The sequence below is a fragment of the Chamaea fasciata genome, unplaced genomic scaffold (assembly GCF_029207755.1).
Source record: "Chamaea fasciata isolate MVZ Bird 193981 ecotype frontalis unplaced genomic scaffold, bChaFas1.0.hap1 SCAF_18, whole genome shotgun sequence".
Lineage (NCBI taxonomy): Eukaryota > Metazoa > Chordata > Aves > Passeriformes > Sylviidae > Chamaea > Chamaea fasciata.
Genome location: NW_027094103.1, coordinates 3,205,781 through 3,232,552, shown reverse-complemented (window position 1 = coordinate 3,232,552; position 26,772 = coordinate 3,205,781). Strand labels below are relative to the sequence as shown.

At 46.5% G+C, this 26,772-nt stretch overlaps 2 protein-coding genes across 4 annotated transcripts; one reads left to right on the top strand and one right to left on the bottom strand.

The window, feature by feature from the left end:
• Positions 1-5,557: 5,557 nt before the first annotated feature.
• On the bottom strand, positions 5,558-26,542 carry CUNH12orf43 (chromosome unknown C12orf43 homolog). 3 transcript variants are annotated; one of them, XM_066199458.1, is made up of 10 exons: positions 26,075-26,542; positions 25,656-25,703; positions 25,307-25,406; positions 24,604-24,677; positions 24,202-24,289; positions 18,562-23,815; positions 17,918-18,448; positions 16,954-17,111; positions 11,231-11,392; positions 5,558-5,786 (listed from the first exon to the last, which is right to left on the bottom strand). In XM_066199458.1, exons 1-6 carry the CDS (start codon positions 26,325-26,327, stop codon positions 23,470-23,472), a joined length of 909 nt encoding a protein of 302 aa, XP_066055555.1. In that variant the 5' UTR covers positions 26,328-26,542; the 3' UTR covers positions 5,558-5,786; positions 11,231-11,392; positions 16,954-17,111; positions 17,918-18,448; positions 18,562-23,469. The 3 variants fall into 3 exon arrangements, with proteins under 3 accessions (XP_066055555.1, XP_066055554.1, XP_066055556.1); XM_066199457.1 differs by having other exon boundaries at positions 17,918-23,815; XM_066199459.1 differs by lacking the exon at positions 24,604-24,677 and having other exon boundaries at positions 17,918-23,815; positions 25,307-25,398; positions 25,655-25,703; positions 26,075-26,267.
• On the top strand, positions 7,040-20,747 carry HNF1A (HNF1 homeobox A). The gene is made up of 10 exons (XM_066199456.1): positions 7,040-7,670; positions 14,265-14,464; positions 14,585-14,771; positions 15,081-15,319; positions 16,029-16,186; positions 17,598-17,799; positions 19,019-19,210; positions 19,473-19,594; positions 19,887-20,028; positions 20,620-20,747. Exons 1-10 carry the CDS (start codon positions 7,336-7,338, stop codon positions 20,745-20,747), a joined length of 1,905 nt encoding a protein of 634 aa, XP_066055553.1. The 5' UTR covers positions 7,040-7,335.
• Positions 26,543-26,772: the final 230 nt, after the last annotated feature.

Below are 26,772 nucleotides of genomic sequence, written 5' to 3'. Positions count from 1 at the left end.
CCGTGTTAATTCATCGAAGGCACAGGTGTTTCTGGAGATTGCTGTGTTTTTGAATTCAGTGATCTTTGAAACCAAGTAAAATCGATAGGATCCAGTGCTCAAAATGTTGGTTTTTTTATAGAAGGAAAATAGTATTTCAGATAGTTTGACCAAAAAAAAGAAAAAAATCATGTGCTTCATCTTATTGCCAGCACGATATTAAACCTGTGCGAGTCTCAGGCAGAGAAAACGACTGCGTGGATATATTGGTCTTGTCTCTCTCCTCCCTGGTCTCTGCTGCCAAACCCTCAGCCCTTCATGCCGTTCCTGCCAAATGCAGAACTAGTGCTTTTTGCTCGGTTTGCTCACGTGAGTAATCCTGACCTCCTGGGAGTTCACTTGCAGCAATTTTGTGCAAGTGGGGCTTTGCAGAGCTTGGATCAATTGTTCCACCCCGGCTGTGCATTCCCACTCATTGTCCCTTTCAGGGTTGGGGGGGAGAACAGCCAGTTTGAACGTACAGTTAGAGATGACGTAACTGCATCAAATAGGAAATGGAACAAATGCCCGGGGCTCGTAAAAATAGGTATTTGTTTTAAAAACAAGTATGAAGAAATTCTATGCCTCAACAGAATTTTGTTAAAATCTTCCAAAAAATAATGGGTCATTGGGACATTCTCATTGCGTCTACAGGGATGCTAGATGCCTCTGAATTTTGGAGCCCACTTTAGTTTGTTTCTATTAGAGGACTGAATAAATTATTCCCATGCTGTCCATCTCATTTATTCTCTTAAATGGAAAAACCTTAGGCTGGTGTGCAGTCATGACAGAGGATAAAACGTAAGGAACATCTCTGTTAGTCTTTGTTGTGTCACCAGTTGCTGTGTAATCCTGGGCAGATCACTTCATCCCTGCTAGCTTGGCTCCTTAGTCAATACAGAGGAAACTGTAAGGTGTTGCAGCCTCCTCAAGTTTCGGGGAGCGGAGCAGGAAGATGCTGCAGCACAGGTTTACTTGGTCTTGGTGGAGGGAATGCCCAGGATTCCTGTGCTCCAGTTAAACAAGGCTTTTATTAAGATGGTGCTGGACTCTGAGGGTTTCTCTCCCTGTATCTTCATGCTTCCAAAAGAAGTGATTTGGGTTGTGTCACTTCAGTGTCCAAATCCCCTCTGGTTTTCCCAGCCCTTTGGCCATGTGGACAGGAGTGACCTTAGAGCTCCCGACATAACCAGCACTTTACCCACTCACTAACATCTGTTTGAGAATCGGATTTACCAACCACGAGGTGGAAATGCTCCAAGTACTGTGCCTGGCTGGCTCATGGGATCCCTGCTGGGGTCAGTCCTGGCAGCTGGGTGTGCTGGAAGGATGAGAGGGTGAGGAATGCTAAACTTTTTAAACAGTTCAGGCTGGACTACCTGGAAAAACTTCCTCCTCTGTTTGATGTCTGCCCTCAGTCCCCGTGCACACTCCCTGTGCCCATGTCAGCAGATCCAGGAGCTTTGGTGGATGTGAGAGGAGAAGGGTGGAGTCACACTCAGAGCTGGAGCTGTGCTGTCCACAGCTCTGTCAGTCAGTTTGGGGGGAAACTCTATTGTTCCCACATACACATACTCCCTGTCTAAAAAAAAACCCAGGCTCTGGGTAGGATTTGCACAATGGATAAGTTCTTTGCTTTTGTTCTCAGCACAGAAGAAAGACCTGCGGACATGCTTAGATAATGAACAAATAATTTGGAATCCTCACTCTGCTGTGGTGCAAACCTGAGTGCCTGGAATGCCTGCTCGTGCTACCCTTTTCATTGATTATAAGAGAGTAAATGCAAGAAGGAAAAATAACCTCTCAGTCCTTTCAAATCAATGCAGGGAAAGATAAATCAGGCTTCAGCCTTGTCTAGATACTGAAGAGCCTTTCCTAATTTTTTTTTTTTTTTTTTTTTTGCTGAGAATAAGGATGTAAAACTGATATTGGTATCTATGAAACAATATCCCTGCTTTGTGTTCGTATTCAAATAGCTTCCAGTTTCTCAGTCTTGCAAAATTTCCAGCACATTAATTTGGCACGAATGATTTATAGCTGATGAGCAATTAAAGTATAATTTCTTTCCAGCATCTCAGGCTTTTGTGACTAGACTATTAAATGATTTTGCAAGCTTGCTCTATCATTACAGGGTAGCGGTGGGATGAATTCACAGGAGAAATTTATTCCTCCTTGCAGACCCAGCATCTGCTCTCGGTGCAAACTGGAGCACTGCTGGCATTCCTCAGACTATTTTCTCAGCATATCTTTTGTCTTCAGTCTTTCTTTGGACCTACAAGAGAGCTTTAGTCTGAATTTCAGTGACAGTTTACTCTGACATTACAAAGTCCTCCCAAAATACCTGTTCTGCCTGGAACCTTTGATGTAGACTGATGCTTTACTTAGACCTGTCACGGTATTTCAGGACTAGCAGCAAACAAAACCATTTTTTAAATTATTTTTGTATTTGGAAGGGCAGCTCCCAGAGGCAAGTATGGGAGAGAAAAATCAAATGAAAGTACTGGCTACAAAGAGTCCTCACCTCCAAGTTTAAATGTCAGCAGATGACATTTAGCTAACCATGTCTTGATTCTGCTGTAATGGAAGTGGAAAGAACCAGAGGACCTTCATGTAGACACTTCACCCTTCAGGAAAGGACATGACAGGTAGAGTTGTCAACCCTGCTTTGTTTAGGAAGGAACAAATAGCATGGAAATGAGCAGAAAAGGAAGGAAAGAAAAAAAAAACAAAAATCAAGAGATCCACTTCTGACTGTACAGCTGGGAGCTACACTAGGCTATTTGCTTGTAAGATCCTTGTGGGATTCCCCTTAATAAACCTAATGAAAATGTGCACTGACCATGTGTGACACGATTCTCTTCACTACCACCTAGTGGGAAACTCCTTCATAACCCAACTCCAGAGCTGCTCCTGATCTCCACCCTCACCCTCAGCCTGATGGTAGAAACAAGGAATAAGTGGAAAGGGAAAATGACAGAGGACTGGGAAGGAGGCACCGTCCTGTTTCCACATACAGGGAGAGGAATGTGTAGAGAAAGTCTGTAATTTAAACCCATTTGGCCCCATGGATTTAGCACACCACAACTCCAAGCTCTGCATCCAGCCCAGCCCACTGATGAAAAAACCCCAGCTTCCTTCTTGGTAAAATCACATTTTTCAATTATAATCCCATATTTACACCAAAGACTACTACATTAGAACCTAAATGGGTATGTATTGGAAACATTCAAACCATGTATTCAAGCAAGTCCTTCCCCACTGAGATACTCAGGGTTTGCACAAATAGCTGAAATCCAACCCTATGAAAACAATGCAGAAATGACAATTATCCCAGATTTTTCACACTCCTGTGTGCCTTTTGGGACTAAGCTCCCAACGCACAAATAATAATCAGTTTTGGTACTCATATAGCTTCTTTCCCCCCAATAACAGAAGTGAGGGTGAACATTACCATAAGAGCTCTCACATTTCAAGGAGGGGATTATGTTAATGCCATTCAGGCCAGTAAAGAAAGCATTTAGCAGACGCAGCAGGGAGAACAGTAACATGGTAAAGAATTATTAAAAGAACCATTTCTCCGTGATTCATTTGCCAATGGCAATTTTACCGCCCTAGTCAGGGAACACTCTGGGCTCTGTCTTTTAGCACTTTTATCATAAATATCCTGGGGGGGAGTTTTCCTTTTCTGTATGCTCCTTGAAGCCACATTACACTGGCTTTGTACCAGCAAATTACTGTATTTTTCATCATGTACACTTCATAATAGACATCATTCAGTAAATGAAAACATCAGAGGTAAAAATGGTATTGATAAAGGAGTCAGGCTTTGGGAGTCTCTTCTGCCTTCCACAGTCCTGCTGTTCACGGGACTCTGCTGTCCCTTACTGTGGGTTTGCCCTAGTGCAAAAGGCAGAATATAGACTAGTAGATGTAAAATAAGAATAATGTTCCTATTGTGTACCCATTCATACTTTCATGTAGTGTCTTCAGTGTTAAGTAATTCACTCACTTTATTAGATGCAGGGAAGAAGAGATTACTTTGGAGAAGTTAATACAAAACCAAGTATTGCAAACATGAGAAAAACAAGCAGGTGTCTCTTGGTGTCTTCAAACTTTAAGTTTCCCCTGTTACAATGACCAAGATCATATTAATCAGAGTGACTTGAGAATCAAGTCGTGGCCTGGGAAATGGTTACAATTAAGGAAATCAACATATAGTAAGCACTGGTAATAGATAAGAGTGGGTATAGGAAACCCAAGTCCCCTTATTTCAAATATTCATCCTCAAGGCACAATCCCTGAGTACAATTCAGCTACAGGAGAACATTGTCTGATTATGGCACTCTGCAACTGAGCTCTCCCTTCAATGGAACTAGAATCTAGCTTCCACCCTTGTCCTCTGCTATTCTCTCATCACCTCACACTGCACTTGTAATAATCTGAGAAATACGATATTGCAGTCCTTAGTGCCAGGCGATGAAATAGGGATGCTGGCTAATTCACAACAGGAATCCCTTTCAGTCTGACCACTAGCTATTTTTAACACTTAAGGAACACTGAAAAGCTCACTGGTTTTCCTGCACTGAGCAATCTGAAATACTCAGTGGGGCTGAGCCATTCACTGGCACAGCCTGGCAGGTTGCAATGAATGGCAAGATGAAAGTGGGTAAGTTTATTTGGTTTTGACCTAATTGTCCAGGCTCCTATAGTTTAAAATGGACAATTCTTATAGACCAAGGGAAAAAGCCCTTCAGGATGAAGTGATAGAGAACATTTACCTCCTCCTCAGCATCTGAAATGTTTCCTTGTTCAGCTAACCATTCTCCACATGGCATCCAGTTGTAGCATTCAGGGAGGTCCTATCATACAAACAGATGTGCATTTCTGGTTTTATAGACTTCAAAGTTCACTGGTTTAAAAAAAAAGCTTCTACAGCTGAAGGTCTTCAAGGCAAGCAGAAGCAGCAGCATCAGGACTTCTGGGTGCATAAGGAATCCTCGAAACCACATAATTTAGACATAATTTGTTGCTATGCTTTCTTCTCTTTACAGCTTCCATTGACAAATATTGCTGTTCTTTGTTTAAACTCAATGATCTGTGTCCCCTTTGCCCCTCCAACATTCAGTAGGTTTATGTACCAATAGAATATGGACAATCTTTTTAACAAGAACAGTGGTAATATTTTCCACCTTGGTTTATGTAAAGGAGATCACCATGCCGAAGAGAGGCAGAAATAAAGTAACACAGAATGACAGCCTCTCCCCTGTCACATACTGCAAGAGCTCCACAATCTGTTGTGTCTGTTTGCAAAATCCTTGAATTATAAGGACATATCATGCAGAAACTGTATGTCATGGTTGGATACTGTAATTACAATTGAAAATTACTGGTTATCAGCCAGTAATGTTGTCATGTCTACCTGAGGGGCGGGAATAATGGAGAACTGTAATAACAAATAAAATGCATGCAAATTGTATCAACACACTGTCAGTTCAATGCCAAAAAATGCTCACCATTCTTTAAATACTCCTGTGATGGCTGCAAAACCAGCACAACTCTTTATTAAGAGTATGACCAAAAAAAAAACCTTTAGAAGCTGAAGTTGTCTTTTTACATTAATGTTCACATGACAATTTCTTACAATAAATGTTTATTGCATGCACTCAGAATTCTTACTCCGTTTTAGCCACACACAGTCGTCCGTATCCATTAGAGCTTTGTTAACGCCCTGCAGGGAGGGGGCGCGGTGCTCTGGGCGCAGAGCAGATCTGAAATAAAAAGGCAAGAGTTAACACAGTCCCGCCCGGCGCCCGCAGGGAGGAGGGTCCCTCTGCAGGAACTCTGTCCTGCAGCTGCTGACTCGGGAGCCTGGAGAGCTTGGCCAGCGGTGCCCACGAGGGACAACAGGGAACAAGGTCCTCTGCAGCATTGTCTTGGGACACTGCCCAGTCTGGGGACAGCCCTACCAGGCTCTGTTTAGCTCAGGCTTGATGGGAGTGTATGGACACAGGCAGCTGCCCCGGCAAGCCTCCATTGGGGCAACAACTTTACATCCTCCAAGGAATGACTCGCATGAGACACTCCTGCATCGAGTCCACACGTGCATATCAAGTTACTCCCTCATTTAGCCACTCAAAGGAGATAGATTCATTCATATCATTTCAGAGCAGAAAAGAAAATTTAGTCATAAAGATTCCTGGAGAACTGTTTTAAGTGATTCCAGCCAAGCCAGGGATCGTGTTTTAGGAAATCACACAAGAGGTGGGAGCAGAACCTCAGAGCAGGGCTGGTATCAAGAGGGGATGGAAGCAGATAATAAAGGGGAACCACAAGCCTGACCAGAGCATGAATCACAAGCTCAGAAGGGAAAGCCCTGCAATCCCCCAAATTATGTGGGAACACTGCTCGTGCTCATAGGAGCAATAAACATGGCAAGGTAAAATGGAGGTACTACTAGTATTTGCACATCGAGATACCCAGCAAGCCAAAGCCAGAACTGAGAAAGCCACGTAAGTCTTGATGCTCTGTCACAGAAATCAGCTGGAGCTTCAGAACACCCTGCAAGGCTCGGGAATGTTCACGTAAAGCCCGTGGTCGCCTCCCCCTTTGCTGGGGCCGCACAAAGGCCAGTGCAGCTGCCAGTGTGGCTTTCTCTCAGCCCAAAGCCTTTGGCAGTGCTTGACACTGGCTGTACTTCACCACTGCCAGAGCTCCGAGCAGGTTCTGAGATATTCCACTGGCAGCGCCTCGTCCTGAAGCATGGGCAGCCAAGCAAAGCTCTTCCTTTTGGCCACTCCACCTCCTTCCTTCTCCAAAACTAATGGGGCCATAAGTAAGCCATGCTTCTCCATCCCCATCCTCCTAGTTTCTAGTTTTCTTCCCGTACTCACTTTTCCATGCCGCAGATTTTCTATCCCTTCATTTTCTTCTCCTTCTCTCTCCCGCTTCCCTCCCTTTCCCCCTCCCCCTGCTTTCTCTCCCTCTGCACTTTGTGAACTGCTGCGGCGGTGCTGAAGTCCAAAGTTCAGTAACTTGCTAAAGCACACAGATAAATATGAACCTTGGAGAATTTACATTTGCTCCAATGTAAACAGATAGCCAAGGGTCCCTTTATCAGCACTGGCTCAGGACAGTCGTGGGGGGTCTGAAGTGGCTCAATTTTGTATTTTGTTTTTTTGGGGGGGGCGTAAAGGCGGGAGGCCGTGCTGTGCCCACTCTCCTGACAGTCGGGCGTGTTACCTCAGGAACATGGTGTAGGGGAAGCTGGAAGCAGGATAACCTGAAATTCCAAAACCAAGAGACACCAGGCTGAAGACCATGGTCTCGAAGCTGACTCATCTCCAAGTGGAGCTGCTGGAAGCGCTGCTGGAGTCGGGGCTGACCAAGGAGACCTTGATCAAGGCACTGAGCGAAGCGGAGCCCTACGGGCTGCAGAGCGAAAGCCAGCGCGCCATCAATGCCCTCCAGACCGAGAAAGGGGAGCCCTGCCCCGACATCCCCCACCTCCCCAACGGCATGGGCGACTCCAGGCCGTCAGAAGATGAAACCTCCGATGACGGAGAGGAATTTACCCCTCCAATAATGAAGGAGCTGGAAAACTTGAGCCCTGAGGAGGCTGCTCACCAGAAGGCTGTGGTGGAAAGACTATTACAGTAAGGACAGATTTACCGCTCCTCTTTCGCTGCTTTCTTGTACTCTCCCTCTAACTCTTTTCCTTTCCCCTTCTCCTCAGTGTCCCTAGTATTCACAATTGATCTAGCTGCACAGAGACAATCTTCATCCATGCCAGGACTAGCAGCCCCCCAAATACCCCCAAATGCTTTATAAATGCTCAGATTTTCCTTTTATTTCGCCTGAAATGTGTTAAGGAAGCTATGGAGCCTGATTACGTATTTGACATGCTTATAGCATCAGGTTTCAGGATAGTCCAAGGCCTGTCTAACTCTCATCTCTCTGACTGAATGTTAAGGTTTAGGATTAAAATTTTTAATACAATTCACAATTTCAGTCATCAGGAAAGAAAAAAAACCTGGTCACTGAGGTGGTACTCTATTTGTATGAACGACACAGTGAAGTTGTAACATTTCCCTGCTGTATTTAAGGAGAATGATACTGTTAATTTCACTGGGGTTTGCTATAGATTATTGGCCAAAGCCAAATCAAGAGACCTTGTCATTGTCGTTCTTCTGAGTGCGAAGTTCCCTCACTTCAGTGGGGATTTTCCTTGTAAAAAGCATACACCAAATACATGCAGAGGTTAAAAACCGGACAAAACACTGTGCTTCTACCATCCACTGCCTGTCACAGTTACAAAGTACATATGCAGCAACAATTACAGGGTTTGCTGCCACACAGATTTGCCTTTGCATATAAGGATTTTTGAGATCAAAAGACAGGTGAAGTTCCCTGAACCAATAAGCCTCACAACAGACTCAGAGAAACATTCCCTCAGTTTCCCATTTGGGATTCTTACTGGGGTACAATCCCCAGGAGAGACCCAAGAGGTTTGTCCAAGCAAGGATCAGGCCCATCCTACCATCTACCACAACAGGTTCTTGCCTGTTTTGGGGTTATTTTGAAATGACAAGCTGATAGAAGACAGAGGGGCTGCAACATCCTGCACCTAAAATCTTCACTAAAAATCCAGCTAGAGAATTTCTCAGGCTCCCTGATCACTCTCCTTCACATGCAAAAGAAATCAACAGAAAATATAGCAGCAGAAGCAAACATCAAATCCCAGCACAAAAGGCCAGAGCTCAGAAAAGAGCATGACGAGAGTTAGCATTCATTGTAAATACTTAAAAGAAAGTTCCCTGGCAGACTGGGAGTTGATGATTCTGCAGAACCTAAGAGAGGAAAATTCACTGGATCATCTCTTACCTGGGTGGGAAAAACATCCCCATTAATTCAGTCTTCTTCCTGGCCCAGTCTGTCTCATTTCTTCCCAACTTGCAGCTCTTCTACATCTTTAAGTTTTCTCTACCTCCTTTACATCTCTCAGATTCTTTTTACCTATTTCCCTTCTCACTATTGTTTCTGCTGCCGTTCCTCCCATTTTGTTGTCTCCTTGGCTGTTTCTCCCTCTGCCTCCCACTCTTTCTTCCCCTCATCCTTGTCTCCTTCTCATCTTCCTGAGTCTGCGTACAGGTCTTGGGGCAGTTTGAGCCCAGTGGCACCGGGCGGGCCCTGGCTAGTTACTAATTATCCAATGGCTTTATTATTTCTCTTTTGTCTTATAAATTTATAGATGAAAAGACCCTGATAAGCTTTTTGATCATTAACTTTTGATGGTTTATCAAGTATCTCTCCAGAAAGAAAGCCATGGAAGTTGAGGAGGATCCCCCTGGCTCTGTCCCTTTTTCTCTAATGACTGGGTGAAGCAGGACTGAAGTGACATCCGCTGTGATCTAAGAACAGACACACGGGTGGAGGGAATTCCTTCCTGTCACCCTCACTTAAGCACCATTCCTGGTTTCTGATCCTCCCTGCCCTTCTAGGATCTTGCTGCCAGTCTTCCCTGTGCTTACCAGCCTCGCCACAAGTCTTACCTCTCTTGCAAACCTGTGACATTAACACTTTCTGATGAACAGAGGGTCTGCTGAGCAGCATTTCCATTTCACAAATGGAAACTGAGGCACAGACAAATTCTAGGACCTACCTAAACCTCTGAGGCAGCACAGAGGAGACTGGGCAAGGACAGGGATCTCCTAAGCCTCACACTAGCTCTTAGTAAAGCCACTACCAAGGCTTTACTCTGAAACATCAGAGATCAGAGTCATCAGTCTCCCCATCACAGGATAGAGCAATTCACTTCTGCTGTTGAGGACATTATGAAGACCCCAGAAGCCTCAGTTTCAGAAAAAAAATTACAAGTACACTTATGGAAGTCTATAATAGATTGAAATTAATCAAGTTAAAATGAAAATGGTAGGAAGCCTGCACTGACACGTTTCAAATTTCTCATCAAATCGACAGTGTGTCTAAAAATCTATTCAAAGAATCTGAACCAGTATCAGGGGCTGATAATATCTTAAGAAGTTGTTATCTGCTAATAAACTTTTTTTGTTTCAAGATCAAACCTTTCCATTAATAGATGCCTAAAAGTAATGTCCTTCAGACAGTATTATAAGTATTGTAGAGCAGGGCAGAAAAGTCTATGGCAGAAATGACTTCCAGCAATAGATGAAAGAAAGGTGGGCAAGAATCTCCATGCCCAGGGATTCCCAGCAAAACGTTGATGCTTGCAAAACTATTTCAGCATCTACGAAAGGGTTTCAAATGCAGAAACCAGATAGAGGCAATTCTCCCTTTAGACAGAAGCCTCTTTGGGCATTATTAACAATCCCTGGTCTGCAGACCAAATTTTAACAGAGAGATAGACTTGTGGGCAGCTATTGCTGATACAGGAAAGTCTTTGTGGTAACTGCAGCCATTGCTTATAAAGCAGAATAAGGAAAAAGAAAAAATTGACAGCACCAAGAGACCAACTATGTCTTTACAGGAGCACTGAAGCTGAAACCAGTTCAAAAACCTCAGGTCAAAGCTGAGTAGAACAGGGATGATACACCCACAGGACTGGGTACACCCTTGGGTGTTGATTAGATTTTGTCCCTGCAGAGAAAACAAGCTAAAAGCAGTTCAGATAAAGGTTTCTCTAGTGGCGAATTAACATAATTTCATTTTGTCCTTTCACAGGTCTCACTCATCTCCCATAGATTTGCAGTTTGAATAAAAACATTCTTTCCATATCAATCCACACAGAAAACAAATTGCATCTATGATAAGAAATAAATGACTCAGTAGGGAGGTAGAGCTGTGTGGAGAAACTCCCAGATATTCCCAGAATATAAAGCAAGAAGGAAGCTACCTTGGGGGAAGGGACCATACTACTGCAGGTAAAGCAAATGGAGAGAGGCATAGCAGCAATCCACCTGTAGGGCAAGGGGTGAAATTCCATTAGGAAAGAGAGAAATTGAGATAAGCAACAGATTTCCCCTGGAGGCAGGGATGAAAGTGTGTTTTCCAGAAGGAAAAAGGAAAACAAAGATATATCATGACAAAGGTCCAGTCTTTCCCCCTGCTTAGAACAGCTCTAGCTGGGGAATCTGGAGATGAAGCTGCCACACCCCTTTCATCTCCACATATAAACCAAGATGAGGCAAACCAGGCCAAGTTCAACAGAAAGGAACAGTGCCAGGATGGATGGTCTTACCTTCCCTGTGCCCAGGCTGTGCACTGGCTTGTGGAGCAGCTCCAGAGGAAAGGGCCGGGGGATGGTCCTGAGCACTTCCCAGCTCTGAACCTCTGCTGGAACAGGGTCTGGTCCAAAGCAGCAATTCGGAACCCACCTCAGGGAAATGAAGGCTTCTCCCTCCTGAGAATCAGAACAGGAAAGAAGGAGAGAGAGAGAGAAAGAGAATGAGGAAGAGGAGAAGAAAGAAAATAACAAAGGAAAAGTAAAAAGTCAGGAAGAGTGAAGGAGGGAGAAGGTCCCCTGAATGTTACATCTCCAGCTCTCTGGAATGGGTTTTCTTTAATGCTAACAACTTGATATTTACTTTCCATTTAAATTTGAGATGTTGCTATAAATTATCAACCAGCCTCTTGTTCCCTTTGAGTTTATAACTAACTACCTGGGTTACTTATTGTTCAGGTAACAAAAGGGAGGTGAAAACGCCCTTAAAAAGTGACCTCAGAACCAAGAAAATGAGAAGCTGACATGGAGAGAGGACCCTGGCCCCTGTGATGGGGATGAGCAATGGAGAAGGGCTATGCTCACATGGCAATAAGCAAATGAGAGCAGGAGAACAAGACTTCAGAAGAAGGAAGTAAAAGCTACCTGTGTGAGAGCAACTAGGAGACAGTTTAGACCCTGGAGAACAAGACCTTGGGGAGACAGTTTGTATCTGAGGAGAAAGGAAAACTAAAAGGCAGGAAACAGTCTTGGAGATAGGGAAAGAGAGCTTGAGCAAGGCAGATCCATTTGTTCAGTTCTGACTCACTGAAACAACTGAGATTTGACAAGCAGGAGAACTCAGTTTAGAGTTAAATCCTCCCCTCTGACAGTCAACGATAGTCTTAAAGCCAGTCAAAGAGAAAATGTTTCTACTTCTGATGTCTTAGCCTGTGATAGAGGCTCTGCAGGTGGAACTGTGTATTTGAGCAAGGGTTCAGCTGGCCAGACTGTCATCACTTGGACTTGGGCCTACAGGACCTGCTCCATTGGTTTTGCAGACTGGCCTCTGACAATGTACAGAGTAGCCAGGATTTCATACAGCTGTCCTAGGAAATCACACTGTGCTAAGATCCCCTGCGCTATTTTGCATCACAAAGCTCCCTGCTGTGCCAAAAGAAGACAAAACCCACAAGTCTTTAACCACTGTGAGAAGAGACTCACAGAATTTACTGGTTTATTCCTGCCACAAAGTGAGGATCTCAACAGGGGAGACAAAACTGACTCGACTGGGTGCAGAAAGGAACTAACACAGAACAGAGGCTTCCATCAGTGGCAACACAGTCTTTCCTCTTCCTATCTGAGCCAGACCTCAAATTGAAGAGGCCCAGTCAGAGTCTTCTCCTCTCTACAGGGACTTGGACAATGAATGCAGGGTGCAGGTGCTGGCCAGACTATCACAAGTACAAAGGCAGGAGACTGGTTTAGGCAGCAGGAGGAAAACAAAAACCCAACAAAAAAAAACCCCAAACACAAGGAAAGAAAAGTTTTCTTAAATTCAGCTCAATCTGAGGCTTTTGAAAGATAGTTAAGGGAAGATGTTAAAAATAAAAAGGCTCTATGGCAAGTGCTCCAATGTAAGAGAGAAACAAATGTTCTATTTTAAGCAGGTTCTTCAAAAAGCTGTAACTGACACCATTTGTGTCACACTTTAACTGCTGTGGAGCTTGCTCCTTGGACTACAGAGCCCCTGGGAGAGGGGCTGCAGGGAACAGAGATAAGGGTGTTTGTACTGAGAGAACAGGTGTGGACTTTGTCCTCCTTATCACTGTGCAGCCTCCGGCAACCTCCTGAGTCAACAAAGCCATGAACAGCACAGTTGTTACCTGCTGCTCAGACATGTGTGCTCTTGTGACACTTTCTGCACCATCCCAGGGACCTTTTTTCCTCCCCACTGCTCCTTTGATGCTGGTGTTGAATACGACACCAGTGCCTTCCTACAGCACTGCAAGCCATTTCCTCCAGACATTTCACACAGAAGGCACAGAAGGATGCTCTTGTTCAAAGTGAGCCAGGAGCTTTTCTGCAGAGCTTCTCTGGCACTGTTTGGATTTAGACTGATGGGCTTCACATCTTTATTTCTACTCTGACTTCCAGCTGTGGTGAAATCAATACACATCACGTTTTCTCCCTTTCATGTTTTCAGTCATGTTTTCTCTATTTTCCTCAAGAACCTTAATGGATATTCTAACTGGAGATCATAAAACCCAGAGGAACATATTAATTATAAAATCCCAAACTGTTCCTCAGCTTTTGTGAGCAGGTCTCAAATGGTTCTATTCCCTCAGCTGTTACCCAAAGGAGGGCAGCAGCAGGAGGAATTAGTGGTTTGTCTGCAGTTCTACATTGCAATTAGAAGCTGAGTAGATCTAGGTGTGAACCACTGTGTTTGAGTAACACATAGCAGATGTGTAAGAACATAATCCTGGATGATTTGTCACATACATATGCATACAGAGCTGTCATGTCACAGTAGAATGACAGCCTGTTCCCATTTACTGAATCATTGCAAGGCAACCCAACCTGGACCAGAATCAGGGCATGAGTCAAGTTCAGTCTAGCATCACAATCAACCTGTCTTGGAAAACTCAATGCATCTGCTCCATCTGCTTTAATGAGAAGGGGACAGGGAAGAAAAGTTATGTCGGGAAAGAGAAGAGACAGGTTGCCTCTGTGTATTGGGAAACTCCCCTGGTAAGCAAAGTCTCCTCCTAAGGGCAGACCTAAGTGTGTACAGACAGCAGTTCAAAGGAAGCCAGTGCTACATCTTTTGTACTTTATTTCCAATGTCAAGCAGTTTTACCCTGCACTCAGAGTCAAAACTGAGCACGGCAGCACACTGAGGAACAGCTTTGGCCCCTGCAGCCAATGAGCACTCTGGCCTCACCAGATGTGATGGTGATGACTGACAAGTGTCCCTCAGGAGCCACTACTGCACTTCCTTGAAATCCAAGTATGCTGAGAGCAGGTGTTTGATCTCTCTCCCCTGAGAAACCTTTTCTGTTCCTTCCAGAGAGGATCCCTGGCGAGTAGCAAAGATGGTGAAGTCTTACCTCCAGCAGCACAACATCCCTCAGCGGGAGGTGGTGGACACCACTGGTCTGAACCAATCCCACCTCTCCCAACACCTCAACAAGGGCACTCCCATGAAGACCCAGAAAAGGGCAGCCCTGTACACCTGGTATGTCCGGAAGCAGCGAGAGGTGGCCCAGCGTAAGTATGGCAACAACTGCTCTCCTGTCTCACTTTCATAAAGGCTTCTGCTCTCCCCTGCTCCTCCTTACTCCTTATTGTTTTCAAGGACAAAACTCCCTTGGCCCTTTGTGCTTGCAGAATTCACACACGCTGGCCAGGGTATACTGACAGACGAGCCCATGGGAGATGACCTGCCCACCAAGAAGGGAAGAAGAAACCGCTTTAAGTGGGGTCCTGCCTCACAGCAGATCCTCTTCCAAGCCTACGAGAGGCAGAAAAACCCCAGCAAAGAAGAGAGGGAGGCACTGGTGGAAGAGTGCAACAGGTAAAGGGTGGGGGTGTGTCTTTGAGGAAGAGGGGCACAGCAGGGTCCCTCTGCATTCTTGGCGTTTGCTGGTGCCGCTGGGAGGCAGGCCAAAGGTACAGCGCTGAGTGGCACCACCGACACCAGCCACGCTTCAATTAAATGTCACAACTGATCATTTCTTGTCTACAGAGCACAAGGAATGCCTCAGGTCTTGCAGGACCCTTCCACACAGTGTGCCAGCCCACAGCTGCTTTGGGGCTGTGCGCTTACTTTGTGTCTCTGACTAAGCCCAGCTCAGCAAGGCTCTTCTTGTGCTTTTCCCAACAGGGCAGAGTGTATTCAGAGAGGCGTTTCCCCATCTCAGGCCCAGGGACTGGGCTCAAACCTGGTGACAGAGGTCAGAGTTTACAACTGGTTTGCCAATCGCAGGAAGGAGGAGGCTTTCCGGCACAAGCTGGCCATGGACACCTTCAGTGGACCCCAGCCCACCTCTGCCCCTCCTCTAACCCCCCACAGCTCCTCCTCCCTCCAGCCACCGCCTGCTCTCTCACCCAGCAAAGTTCATGGTAAGAAACAACCAGAGGGGGATCTGAAAGAGGGGTGAACCTCCCCAAACTCTGTCACCCAAACTGTCTCCCAAGTCCAGCCCTTCAGGAAATGAATCTACAGACAGAAAAAGCAGATTTGCACAAGGGAAGAGCAAAGGTGACAAAGAGACCATGTTTCTGGGTGAGGAGAGCGGCTAGAATGTCAGGGGAGATAAAATTCAGTAACAAAACCCCGAGCCAAAGCTTCTCACCTACTGTGAGGCCTCCCAGCAGGCAGGCATCATCCCCAAACCTCCTGTTCCAGGAGTCATCACTGCCTATCGGAAGTCAGTTCCATGCCCTTTCAATGCCAGCCCCATCAAACTGTCAGAGTTTTTAGGCATGAGGAAAAGCCATTCTCCATCCCAAAAGAGCACAGCTTTTCCAGTTTCACAGGCCAGAGCTGGGGGTTGCTCTTGCTCTGGGAAGAGACAATCTCACCCAGACTCCCCTTTACAGCCACATCCAGAGGGGTGGTTTCCTGCTCCCGGCAGCACTCACAGCCAGTCAGTGTCTGAGGGGCAGTTAGGGTCAGGGCAGGGTGTCAGCGCCGGTTCTTCTGGTTCCCCACCGACCATTAAGTGTCTGCCCAAATATCTGCTGGCAAGTGCCTGCACAGGAGACTGAATTTAGGGCCTGCCTAAGTTTCTCAGTTGTGACAAGCTGTTTCCCTCCTGTTGTGATGCAGGAGTGAGGTACAACCAGCAGCCAGCCAGCGAGGCAGAGTCCTCCAGCAGCAACCACCATGGGAACAGCTCCATGGTGACCACCCAAACCATCCTGCATCAGGTTTCTCCACCTGGACTGGAGCCCAGCCAGAACCTGCTGAGCACAGACACTAAGCTGGTAAGTGATGGATGCTCCAGTTCTGCTGACTGGAAGATGTCAGGCTATCTGCCTGTGGCCACAGTATGAACTATTCATGGGTATTTTTGGCTAGAATGTTCTTAAATTCACCTTCTTATGTTCCATAGTCATATGTAACATATTATTGCATAACGTGTTATGTAACAATTTGTTATATTAGAGTCCCTTTGCACTGCCCATGTAAGATCAATAGTCCTGAGATACATGTGCCCTCTAGACTGTGGTGAGGGCAGGTATTAGAGCATGAAAACACAAAGACATTTCTTTTTATGAGCAATTAAAACAGTCTACTCTGAAAACACAGCACTCAAGGTATGACAAGATTTCCTTGTACCCTGGAAACCCTGCTCTCCTCTCCTTTCCACAGAGAGATTCTCATCTCTTCTCTCTTATTTGGACTCTACCCATCTCAAGAGGGTTTATCAAACCAGTGGGATTACCACAACACAAACCCATACTTACATCTGTCTTATCTGCAAAAATGAAGCCAAACAGCCTGATGCAGACACGTACTGGATAACTAGATTGCATCCTGAAAGCAAATTTCCTCCTGAGATGTGACCAGACCTTTTCCCACATCATTAACAACGAAGCATCAGAACTGCATGAGTGATCATTTTCAGTCTGCACATGTTCCCTTGCGTTCAGAGAAACAGTCAGCAGAAGTTTGCATTAGCACAGGCTGGCCAGAGGCAAAGTTGAGGTTGCTAAAAATAAACATGATTTAAATCTCATCAGTCACTCACTTTGCTGGCTTTCTGGTCTTTTGCTGAAGAATGTAAGTCTTTCACGGGGTCCTGGACATCTTCTATGTCTGTCTTCTAAAACTGATATCAAGGTGGCTTGTCCCACTGTTTAACTTCTTTGTGCTTATTCTTACTAAAGATTCCTTACAACTTTTTGTCTGAGGGGAGAGAAAAGAAGTATAAAGCATTTAACTTTCTCTATCAGCCAAATTATGCTGATCATTTTTTGCTCTTCCACAATACTATGACTACAAGTCTCTAAAGGAAAGAGGAACTCCTGGATTCCATGCTGAACTCTGCTACTAGAATTACTACGTAAAGTTACCTGAGCCTCTTAATTTCTCTGAGCTTCACCTTCTGCCCTCAGCTGTGAAACAGATGATCTTTCCCTATAGAGAATGCAGTGGGCTTAATCTCCTTCTTGCAATTTCTTAAATGTGGAAGAACTAAACAAGCAGGGATTTACTCTTAGTATGTCAACAGCTGACCTGTGCTAGTTAATCGACGAGCACACAGGAACTGCAGACAAGGGCATGTGGAGCCTTTCCAGCTAGCAAGGGGGAAGAGCAGGAAGAAAGGTGTTTATCGCAGCTTTGGGACTCGCCTGCTGCAGGCGGCACGTTCAGGGCTCTCCTTTCCCACAGGTATCAGCTTCTGGAGGAACTCTCCCTCCTGTCAGCACCCTGACTGCCCTGCACAGCCTGGAGCAAAGCCCCCACACGCTGAGCCAGCAGACCCAGAACCTGATCATGGCCTCCCTGCCGGGGGTGATGGCGATCGGCGCGGGCGAGACGCCGTCCCTGGCGCCCGCCTTCACCAACACCGCGGCCTCCACGCTGGTGATCGGTGAGTAGGGCCTGAGCAGTGACCCTGGGCCAGCACCCACAGCAACAGCTGCCTCCCGCTGCTACAGATACCTGCCCCATCCCCGGAGCCTTACCTCTGTGCTGGCAGCGATACAAACCTGAGGAAACGGTCACCGAAGGTCAGCAGCACTGTTGGCACGCGCCAGTGGGATTAAGGAGAGATGTTCCTCATTCACGTTAGAGTTACACACAAAACCCGCATGTTAAGAGTAGGGCCCTTTACAGTCTATTCCTATGCCAATGTTTTGGTTTGCTGCTCTTCATCTTTCCAAGTATAAATACAATACTTCCTTAAAAATATGAAAATTGAAGCATGTTCATAGTGCTTGAAAGACAAAACATCCTGTTTCACTTCCTGCAAAGAGCAGCATATGCCTTTGGAATCCACAGCAGTAATTACTATTTTTTTGTATTTTTCACTTTGACAGCTTTTCTGGACTTTTATGAGATTTCTTTTCATTCCAAGACTAGTCTACTGCCAAAGTGCATCTCATTAGAGAAAGGCAAATAAAATGTATACTCTTCTCTTACACTTTCTTCCCAGAAAGAGAGAGGCCGTGTTTTGTTCCACGGTGACAGCTGTGAACTAATTTCCATTGCTTCCCAAGATTATGATATGGATTTGAATTCTGTGCAAACAAAAAAAAAAAATCAGACTGGAGTGCTGGAGAGACCTGCTGATTTACAGGAGCAGGGTCTGGACAGTTGTAGGAAATGGGCAGTAATGTGTGAAACCCTCTACCTCTCTCACTGATCCAAATTCCTTAATTTGGCAGCCCCAGCAAAGACTTGAAACTCCATTTCACATGGCCAGACAGCTGCAGCCTAGTTGTCTCTGTTGCCAATAGCTTCATAAAATAAAAAGTGTAAATTAACTGGGCACTGAGGTGATGCTCTGAATTTATTTTTGAGGAAGCCTCCCTGGTGATCACTAAACTGGAAAAGGGGCTATACTGGTACACAAGGATGTACATAGGAAACCAGAGGTGGGTTTACGCAGTTTTTGGACATTTCCACTTCGCTCTCACAGGCGTGAAATCTATTCTTAATCACAGACAACCAAGGGAACACCTGAAAAGCAGGATCTGAAGTCCCCCTGCAGTGCCAGGCTGCCACAAGGGCTGTTCAGATGCCCCTATGGCAGAGCAGCCACACTCCTGCAGTGTGGGACACCACTGCCATCAGTCCTTGTTTTCCAGGCCTGGCCTCAACCCAGCCCCAGAGTGTTCCTGTAATCAACAGCATGGGGAGCAGCCTCACCACCCTGCAGCCTGTCCAGTTCTCCCAGCAACTGCACCCATCCTACCAGCAGCCCCTCATGCAGCAAGTCCAGAGCCACATCAACCAGAGCCCCTTCATGGCTACCATGGCTCAGATACAGAACCCTCACGGTAAGAACGTGAACTCACTTGTTTAAATAAACAAGAAGGAACATACTGTTCTGGAGCATTTCCTGGGTCCTTGGGCTTGCAGCACTCTGTTTCCCTCCTCTGCTATTGTCACTCTAATGATGAAGTTATTTTTCTATTGCATTTATCTCCCTGTCCCTCCACTCCCAGCATTTTGGAGACAGACAGCAGGTCCCACTGCATGAGCAGAACAACTCAGCCAAAGCTCCAGCATCCACACGATGTTGTTTTCTTTCACGTACAGCTCTCTATGGCCCCAAATCCGAAGTGACTCAATACGCACACACAGGCCTCTTACCACAAACCATGGTGATAACAGACACAGCCAATCTCAGCGCCCTGACCAACCTGACACCAACTAAACAGGTAACAGCCTTGATTTGCCTTTGTTCCCCCTCCTGAGAGCTGCACCAGTCCGCAGGCAGCTCCTTGCACGTCAAAGAGGTTTTGGGTGTGTCCCTTCCATCCCAGCAGAAGCATCTTTCTTATCTCCTGGCCCTGCTGGTACCAGCTGCAGTACTGGAGGCACTAAAGCAAGTTCTTCACTGCATCATCAAGGAGGATTTCATCTCCCCAGAAACTGCCCCTGCTCAATGCTTCTCTCCCAGCTGTCCGAAGGGATGCAGAAGCCAGGCGCTATTAACTCTCTTTTCTCTAGGCATTCACACCTGACTCAGAGACTCACACCGAGTCTGGGATGCACACACCAGTGTCACAGGCACCAACAATTCATCTACAGAACCAAGACACAACCATCCAGCACCTTCAGCCGGGCCCACGCCTCACCTCGAGCCCTGCTGGTAAGATCAGCTGCCACTATTGTGGCTCTTAGGCCACGTATTAGCTAGTTTTTCTTGCCAACACTGCAAAATCCAGTTAGAAAATGGTAATTGGGGCTCACAATTCCCTAAATTGGCTCTGCCAGTGTCCTGAGGGGTTTGAAAAGTCAATACAAGGAAAAGATTCAGAGCAGGGTCCGTGTAAGGCCAGACTGTGGAGATTTGCCCCTTCAGAATCTAGAAAGGAAAATACCTTGAAAAATATCAACAAAATCAGTGTCATTGAGTACCCAGTCCTGTGGGCAGTTTTCAGGGATGAGAAGCCCAAGATTCCCTCGTGATGACTCCAATTGGGTGTTCCCAGTTCTAAGAGGAGAACTAGGACATCAACTAGAATTCTAAGAACTGAATACTCTGGAGATTGCTGCCCTCAATGTTTTCAGGCTGGCTGTGGACCCAAGGCAGGTATTTAGCAGCACACAAACCACCCAGACAAAAGCAGTTATGCCCCTAAGCCAGGAGAGCACAGCCACGCTGGGAATGGGGGGTGTACCTGCACAGTAAGGGGACTGATGAGAATCTGCAATTGACCTCTGCCTGTACCTTTGGCAGTGTCCTCCAGCAGCCTGGTGCTCTACCAAAACTCTGACTCCACCAACAGCCACAGCCAGCTGCTGCCATCCACTCACAACGTCATTGAGACCTTCATCTCCACACAGATGGCATCTTCCACCCAGTAACCACCACCAGCAGCTCCTGAGTGACTGCCACAACCAACCTGCCAGGTGCGACTCCAGCCGTGTTTGCCACCACAGCCTCACACAAACCCCTGCTCAGCTGCCTTCAGGAGGGAAAACGGCTCAGGCTCAGGAGAGGAAACATGGAAAGATGATGCTGGCACTGCTAAAATCCACTGCCCCCCCACAAAACCAACAAACCTAAACTCCAGGAGCCAGCTCAGAATGGCCAGATATCCTTTTGTGGCTGCCCAAGAAGGAATCCCAACAGTGCCAGGACGTGGATGGGACTTTCATTCAGCTCAGCTTTCATCAAGCTGGGCCTGTACTGACCTGCCAGCACCAGACTAAATCATGTGGGAAAGAGCAAAGCTGAGCTGCCAAAGAAGGGACACCACCTTTAAACACTCTCCTTTGCTGCAAGGAAGCACCAACAGGAACTAGGAGAAACAACAGCACCTTGGAAGTTCCTGACTTTGCAATGAGAATAACGAAGAAACATTTGGGAATGGCTTGGCACTAACCTGTCAGTATGGGATCATTGACAAGCTACAAATCCATAATTAACTACCGAAATACCAAACATTCTCAGTTAAAAACGACCTGCTCCAAAATCATGCTATCCTAATGGAAATGGCTTGGTTGTTTTTGATATAGCTCTGCTTTGTTTTAAATGCAGAAATTAAAGTTTAACAGCTGCAAGGAGATTCCAGTTCTCTGCATTAACCCTATGGATTCTAATCTTCCTGAATGATTTGCAGGATGGCATTCCCCACTGGTCCCTGGCACTGCCCAGCACCTGGGAGGTTTCCATGCTCCACACAGAGTAGAGGTTCCTCCAGTTTTTTTCTACAAACACTCAGCCTGGATTCATTTTACAGAACATGGCTCCTTCTCAGCTTCCATGTAGGCTTGAATTGTAGTTCTTGGTATGCAAATAACTACCCTGGGGTCTAAGAGTCTTGCTTGCACTAAGTGAAGGGTTTGAGTCCCAAGGATCTGGTTTTGTCATTCCTCGTCTAATCATTCCTGTCTATTTACTCTCAACATCCACATCACTGATAGGTCATTAGCCAGATGTGAAAACAGCCCCAGCTAACAGGTTTTTGTCTGGGACTGAAACTGAGCTACTCTTTCAACTGTGAAATGGATGAAAAAACCTTGAGACTGGAAGGGAGAATTGAAAAAGCCCAACAGTGAACTCTTCAGTTATCATATCTGGGAATGTCAAAATTGCAGATGTCTGTGAAAAGTTTCATTGATAAGAGCTTCCTCTAGATACCATCAACAATTTCAGTAACTAGGTTCCCTGAGGAATTTTATCCTAGAATTGTTTCCTAATTTCCCATGTGCATCAGTTGCAAATATATCTAATTTCCAGTTAGCATAAAAATAAACCCAAAACAAAGCAAAAGGAAATGTTTAGGCCACCATGCATTTGAGAGGCCAGGTTGAAAATTCAGTACACTGAAGTTTTAACTGCACATAAGACAAGTAACTTCTGCTGGCACATTCTGTTAGATTACAAGCCAAGTTTCTACTTAGCTTTTCTATTTTTGGATGTCAGCTGTGTTTTCTTGACTAAAAACCAGCAAGAATCTTACAACAGTTTCCCATGCTCAAAGAGTTACACTTCACTCTTTTGGTTTCTCAAATCTGGCTTTCTGATCTTCTGAAGTGGGCCAGTAAATTAGATTTACTGAAACCCAGGAATCTTAAAAACAGAAGTATTTATCAGCAACAGTTAATTTCCTGAAAGACTGGAAGTGAAGAATAAGCAGACAAAGAGTCACACTGAAAACTACCAAACCTCACAAAATTTCAGACAGAAGTCATTAACCACCCCAAAGAAGGACTGAAAGGTGGTTTTTAAACTAGGCTTAAGTCCTTCCTGTAGCAATTTCATAGCATTGCTCACCCAGCAGCTAAAGAGCCACCCTGAGCCACCTCAATCTCTGCTGGGGAGATCAGAATACAGCAAGAAAACCACTGTTGTACAAAACCTATCAAATTAAGTAGGTCCAAGAGTGTAGTAAAATTTAATAACAACAGATGCCATAAAAAACCCCTATACACGAAAAAAAAAAAATTCAGTGGACACAACTGGAACAGCATTTACATCAAGCCTGAAATCAGCTCACCACACACTGTTTATGTGCAGGGGCCCTGGAGAGGTGCAGATTGCAGAGGGATTAGCAACACAGCAGGTTTCACCAACAGATTGTTATGATGATTGCAGAGAAAAAGTAAGGGGCCCTGATTTCTGACAGGATGCTTTTGATAAATGAGTCTCCCAAGGGCTGGAGCTGTTCTTAGTAGTCTGCAAAGAGAAAAAGCAGTTCATCACCTGTTGCCATGTAAACCAAATTGAATTCATCACATACTTTCTCCAGAAAGGTTTCACGATGTGAAGGAACAGAGCAGGAGGAATGCAGCTATGATCACATCCCTCTGCCATGCAAGTCTGGCACGGTATTTAATCCTTTTAGATTGGGCCTGCCTAAGCAGCAGCACAGACAACTGCTGTGTGAGGAGAACAATGTTCCCTTCCTCAGGGACGCCAGCAGCACAGGAAGTCACTTAATTAGTCTCTCAGGCCACTGAGCTTTTAGAACAGAAGCTCTGCCAATTAATTTTCCCTCATCTGCAGCAAGTCTTGTTGTTAGGTTTTTCTTTCAGTTTCCTTCACCCATCACAACCACCTGCTGTTTGCAGAGCAAAATCATCATTCTTTTTTCTTCTTCTTTTTCTTCTTCACAGCTCCTGGCAGCACAGCGTTCTCTCTGTGATTGCTGTTCTGTCTCTCCTGCTGGCCATTTGCAGACACCAACCGAGGCAAATCTTTGCAGATCTGGGCACACTCTGCCGGGTCTATTATTTGCTCTTGAATATTGTTCTCTTTCCTAATTTTCTTCTTCTTCTTTTTTTTCTGCTTGGGCTCTACATTAGCCTGACTCTGCTCCTGGCTGGAACCCTGGGACAATGCAGGAAAAGCACTTTGCTTCAGAATATCTGCAGCTGACACAGCAGCCTCCTGGAACCTCTGCCACTCTTGGTCACTGTCTGTGTCACTGCAAAGGTAACAAGAGGGAAGGAACTTGTGTTGTACTTTTGCCTTGAATTCACCCAAAACTTGGACAGCAGAGTGATCTGAGATGAGAACACACAATAAACACTCAGTGGCTCTGGGACCCCCACACCTACAGTTTGCATTTGACCAGTCTGAAGGCCAACGTGTTCTTCACACACTCTAGGAGGGGAAAGAAAATTTCCCACAAACATTTCTAGTTCCCCAGCACTAAAAAAGAAACAATATTCTGGTCTAGACAAATATTAGAGCCATAAATACACTCTTCTCAAGCTCTTCAGTTTCCTATTCCCTTGTGGGAGTGCCAGCTGCCTCTGAAACGTGGGATGTAACAGTACCTGAGGAGCAGAGCAGCTGGCAGCACCTCACCTGGAGCTAACTGGCCTCCTCCTCCTTGCAGGGCAGGGCTCTGGTTTCCCACAGTCTCCAGGGACAGAGGAGGAGAAGAGGCGAAAACCTGAAGGATGGAAAGGGGGGTTTTAGGCAGAAAATAAAACAGAGGTGGAAGCAGCCAACTGCTGTTTCCCTGGAAGCCTCAGTGCTGTTCCTGTATTGCCACAGTGCTCACAGCAATTATTTGGGACTGTGTGGGAGGAGCTGGGGCACAGAGGTCAGAGCTGCAAAGGAGCAGCCCCCAGACACCAACAGAAATCCTTCTGGTGCAAATGTTTACTAGTCAGCTGGATGTACAGCTGGTGGTGGACAGGATCCAGCCCACCAGGCAGCAGTCAGAGTCACAGAACAGCCACCATGGCTGAGACTGGAACTCACCATCATCCTCAGAGTCAGACTGTGCCACCAAAGCCTGGGATGGTCCTGATGAGTCCTTCAAGACAGTGATGAAACTAAACAGAAAACCCCAGTCAGATCTCAGACAGGCTTGTGCAAACTGAGCTAAACGTGGGTATTTCTGGGAAACAAGACTAGAGGGAGATGTTGCATGGATCCTTTTTTGTTAGTGAGGCTGCCCCAGCTCCCTGTTTCCAGAGCAGACCAGGCCTTCTCTCCTCAGCAATGCAAGCCACAAGAATGGTTTAAAACCAGCATTTGTAAAGCCAGCTCTGAACAGCAGGAATTCCAGTTCTCCAGGGCCACGCTTCCACAATAGAGAGTGGCAGCCCAGTCCCAGGCATTCTGCCAGCACAACCCCGAATCAGGTACTGCTACAGGCTGTAAGAACGAATCAAAGATTCTCCTGCCAGCCTTTACACGATGGAAGTGCTAAGGCACCCAGATTCTCTTTTCTCCCCACAAGACGTTCACCACAGAGGCAAATGGAGACAGGCAGTGCTGCACAGAGAGTTCTGACCAGATGGGCACAGCACCTCAGCGAGGTTAGGTCACAGAATACTGGAAGCTCGTGCTTGATACAGGGATGAAGGAGACAAGATGTTGAATTTCCCAGGTTTAGCACACAAACACATCAGTGTCAGTGACCCACAGAACGAACGTTCCCAGCCTTGCACAGCAGTACCTGTCCAGCATGGTTCCCAGTTTCTTTGCAACGTGTGCTCTGAACTCTGGCGTGGTCTGGAGCTCATTGTCACCCTCCTGGCGGCCCATTGCCTCACGCCCGTTTGAAATAAGAACAAGGATTAACTCGAGGCCACTAACATCTGGCCCTCTCACCCAAACCCTTAAAAATGTATTAGTCTGTTCAGCTTTAAGCATAATTTCAGATTATGGTTAGACTAATTACCCAAACAGAACTGGCCCTTTCAGTATGAAGTATCACAAGGTACAAAGTAAAAGCAGCATGAATTAATAAACATTAATTTTTTCTTCAGGGAAACATTAAGTCTGAATCCAGAAGCAAAAATACCTCAGGCTTGGCTGATCTTTAGGCAGCAACCGATCCTTTCTAAAGCCCCCTGAAAAGAGAGTAGCAAAGGCACATTTAGAGACCTGCGGCCAGGATCCCTTTAACCCCCGTCAGGCACATGTTAGCGCATAAAGAATAATGCCAGAAAGACAGCCCCGGCCCACTTTGGGGGAGAACAGTTATGAGGGGAAAGGGAAACTTCCCTCGGCCAGGACTGCCGGGAAGGGGCTGTGGGCCCGCCTGGACGCCGGACACGGCCTGGGGAGGGCCGGGCAGAGCCGCCTTCAGCCCTGACACCGGCACCGCGGCCGAGAGGAATCCCCGCGGGCCAGGAGGAGCTGCCGAGGGGGCCGGACCGGAGCGGCGGGGCGGGGCGGGGAACAGAGGGGAAGGAGAGCCCAGCCTGTCTGCCGCCCTCACCGCCGCGCGGCTCCGCCTGCGCGGTGCAGTCCCAGGCGGCCTCCCGGAACCGCGCGGCCGCTTCACCGCCGCTGTCCGAGTCCGAGCCGCTGTCGCTGCCCGGGCCCGAGCCGCCCCTGGGCGCCGCCATCTTACAGGCGCGGGACACGCTGGGCGCTGCGGTGCGGCCGCGGTGCATGCCGGGCGCTGTAGTCCGGCCGCATTGCATGCCGGGGGCTGTAGTCCCACACGGCCCCCCACAGCCGAATTTCATAAACCCATCCTTGTTTTAACCAGCTCCTGGAGGGTACGGTTCATGTCTTTGGGGGCCTGGTAACTTCCTAATCAGCTACTACACTGACGTGGCAAATTTTTGCTTGAATGTAGAAGCTGTGCCCAACTCTGCTGCTTTTCTAACTGGTTGAAAATGAGAGAGCTGCTTTGTTAGAGATTTTCACTGCTCGTGCAGGCAGAACTGCTTTGTGTGTTCCTCATTCCATCAGCACTATCACGTTACATACCATATTTTCATCCCACCTTGAAATTTTCTGCTGTGATACAACAACGCGTTTGGTGGTTCCAGGCGGGATTCTGGATAACCATTTTGCAGTGCGTTTTGCCAAGCTTCCTGCAGAAAGCAGCAGGAAGGCTCCGTGTATGTTTTTATCCTGCTGGACACTTCTCGGCTTGCACCTTCACACCACAGCTGTGCAGTCTCA

Coding starts and splice junctions, on each gene's coding strand:
- HNF1A (XM_066199456.1), top strand. CDS start 7,336: ATGGTCTCGAAGCTGACTCATCTCCAAGTGGAGCTGCTGGAAGCGCTG. Junction 7,671..14,264: donor GTGGTGGAAAGACTATTACA/GTAAGGACAGAT, acceptor TGTTCCTTCCAG/AGAGGATCCCTGGCGAGTAG. Junction 14,465..14,584: donor GCAGCGAGAGGTGGCCCAGC/GTAAGTATGGCA, acceptor TTGTGCTTGCAG/AATTCACACACGCTGGCCAG.
- CUNH12orf43 (XM_066199457.1), bottom strand. CDS start 26,327: ATGAAATTCGGCTGTGGGGGGCCGTGTGGGACTACAGCCCCCGGCATG. Junction 25,704..26,074: donor GCAGGCGGAGCCGCGCGGCG/GTGAGGGCGGCA, acceptor CTCTCTTTTCAG/GGGGCTTTAGAAAGGATCGG. Junction 23,816..24,201: donor AGGAGGCCAGTTAGCTCCAG/GTGAGGTGCTGC, acceptor TTACCTTTGCAG/TGACACAGACAGTGACCAAG.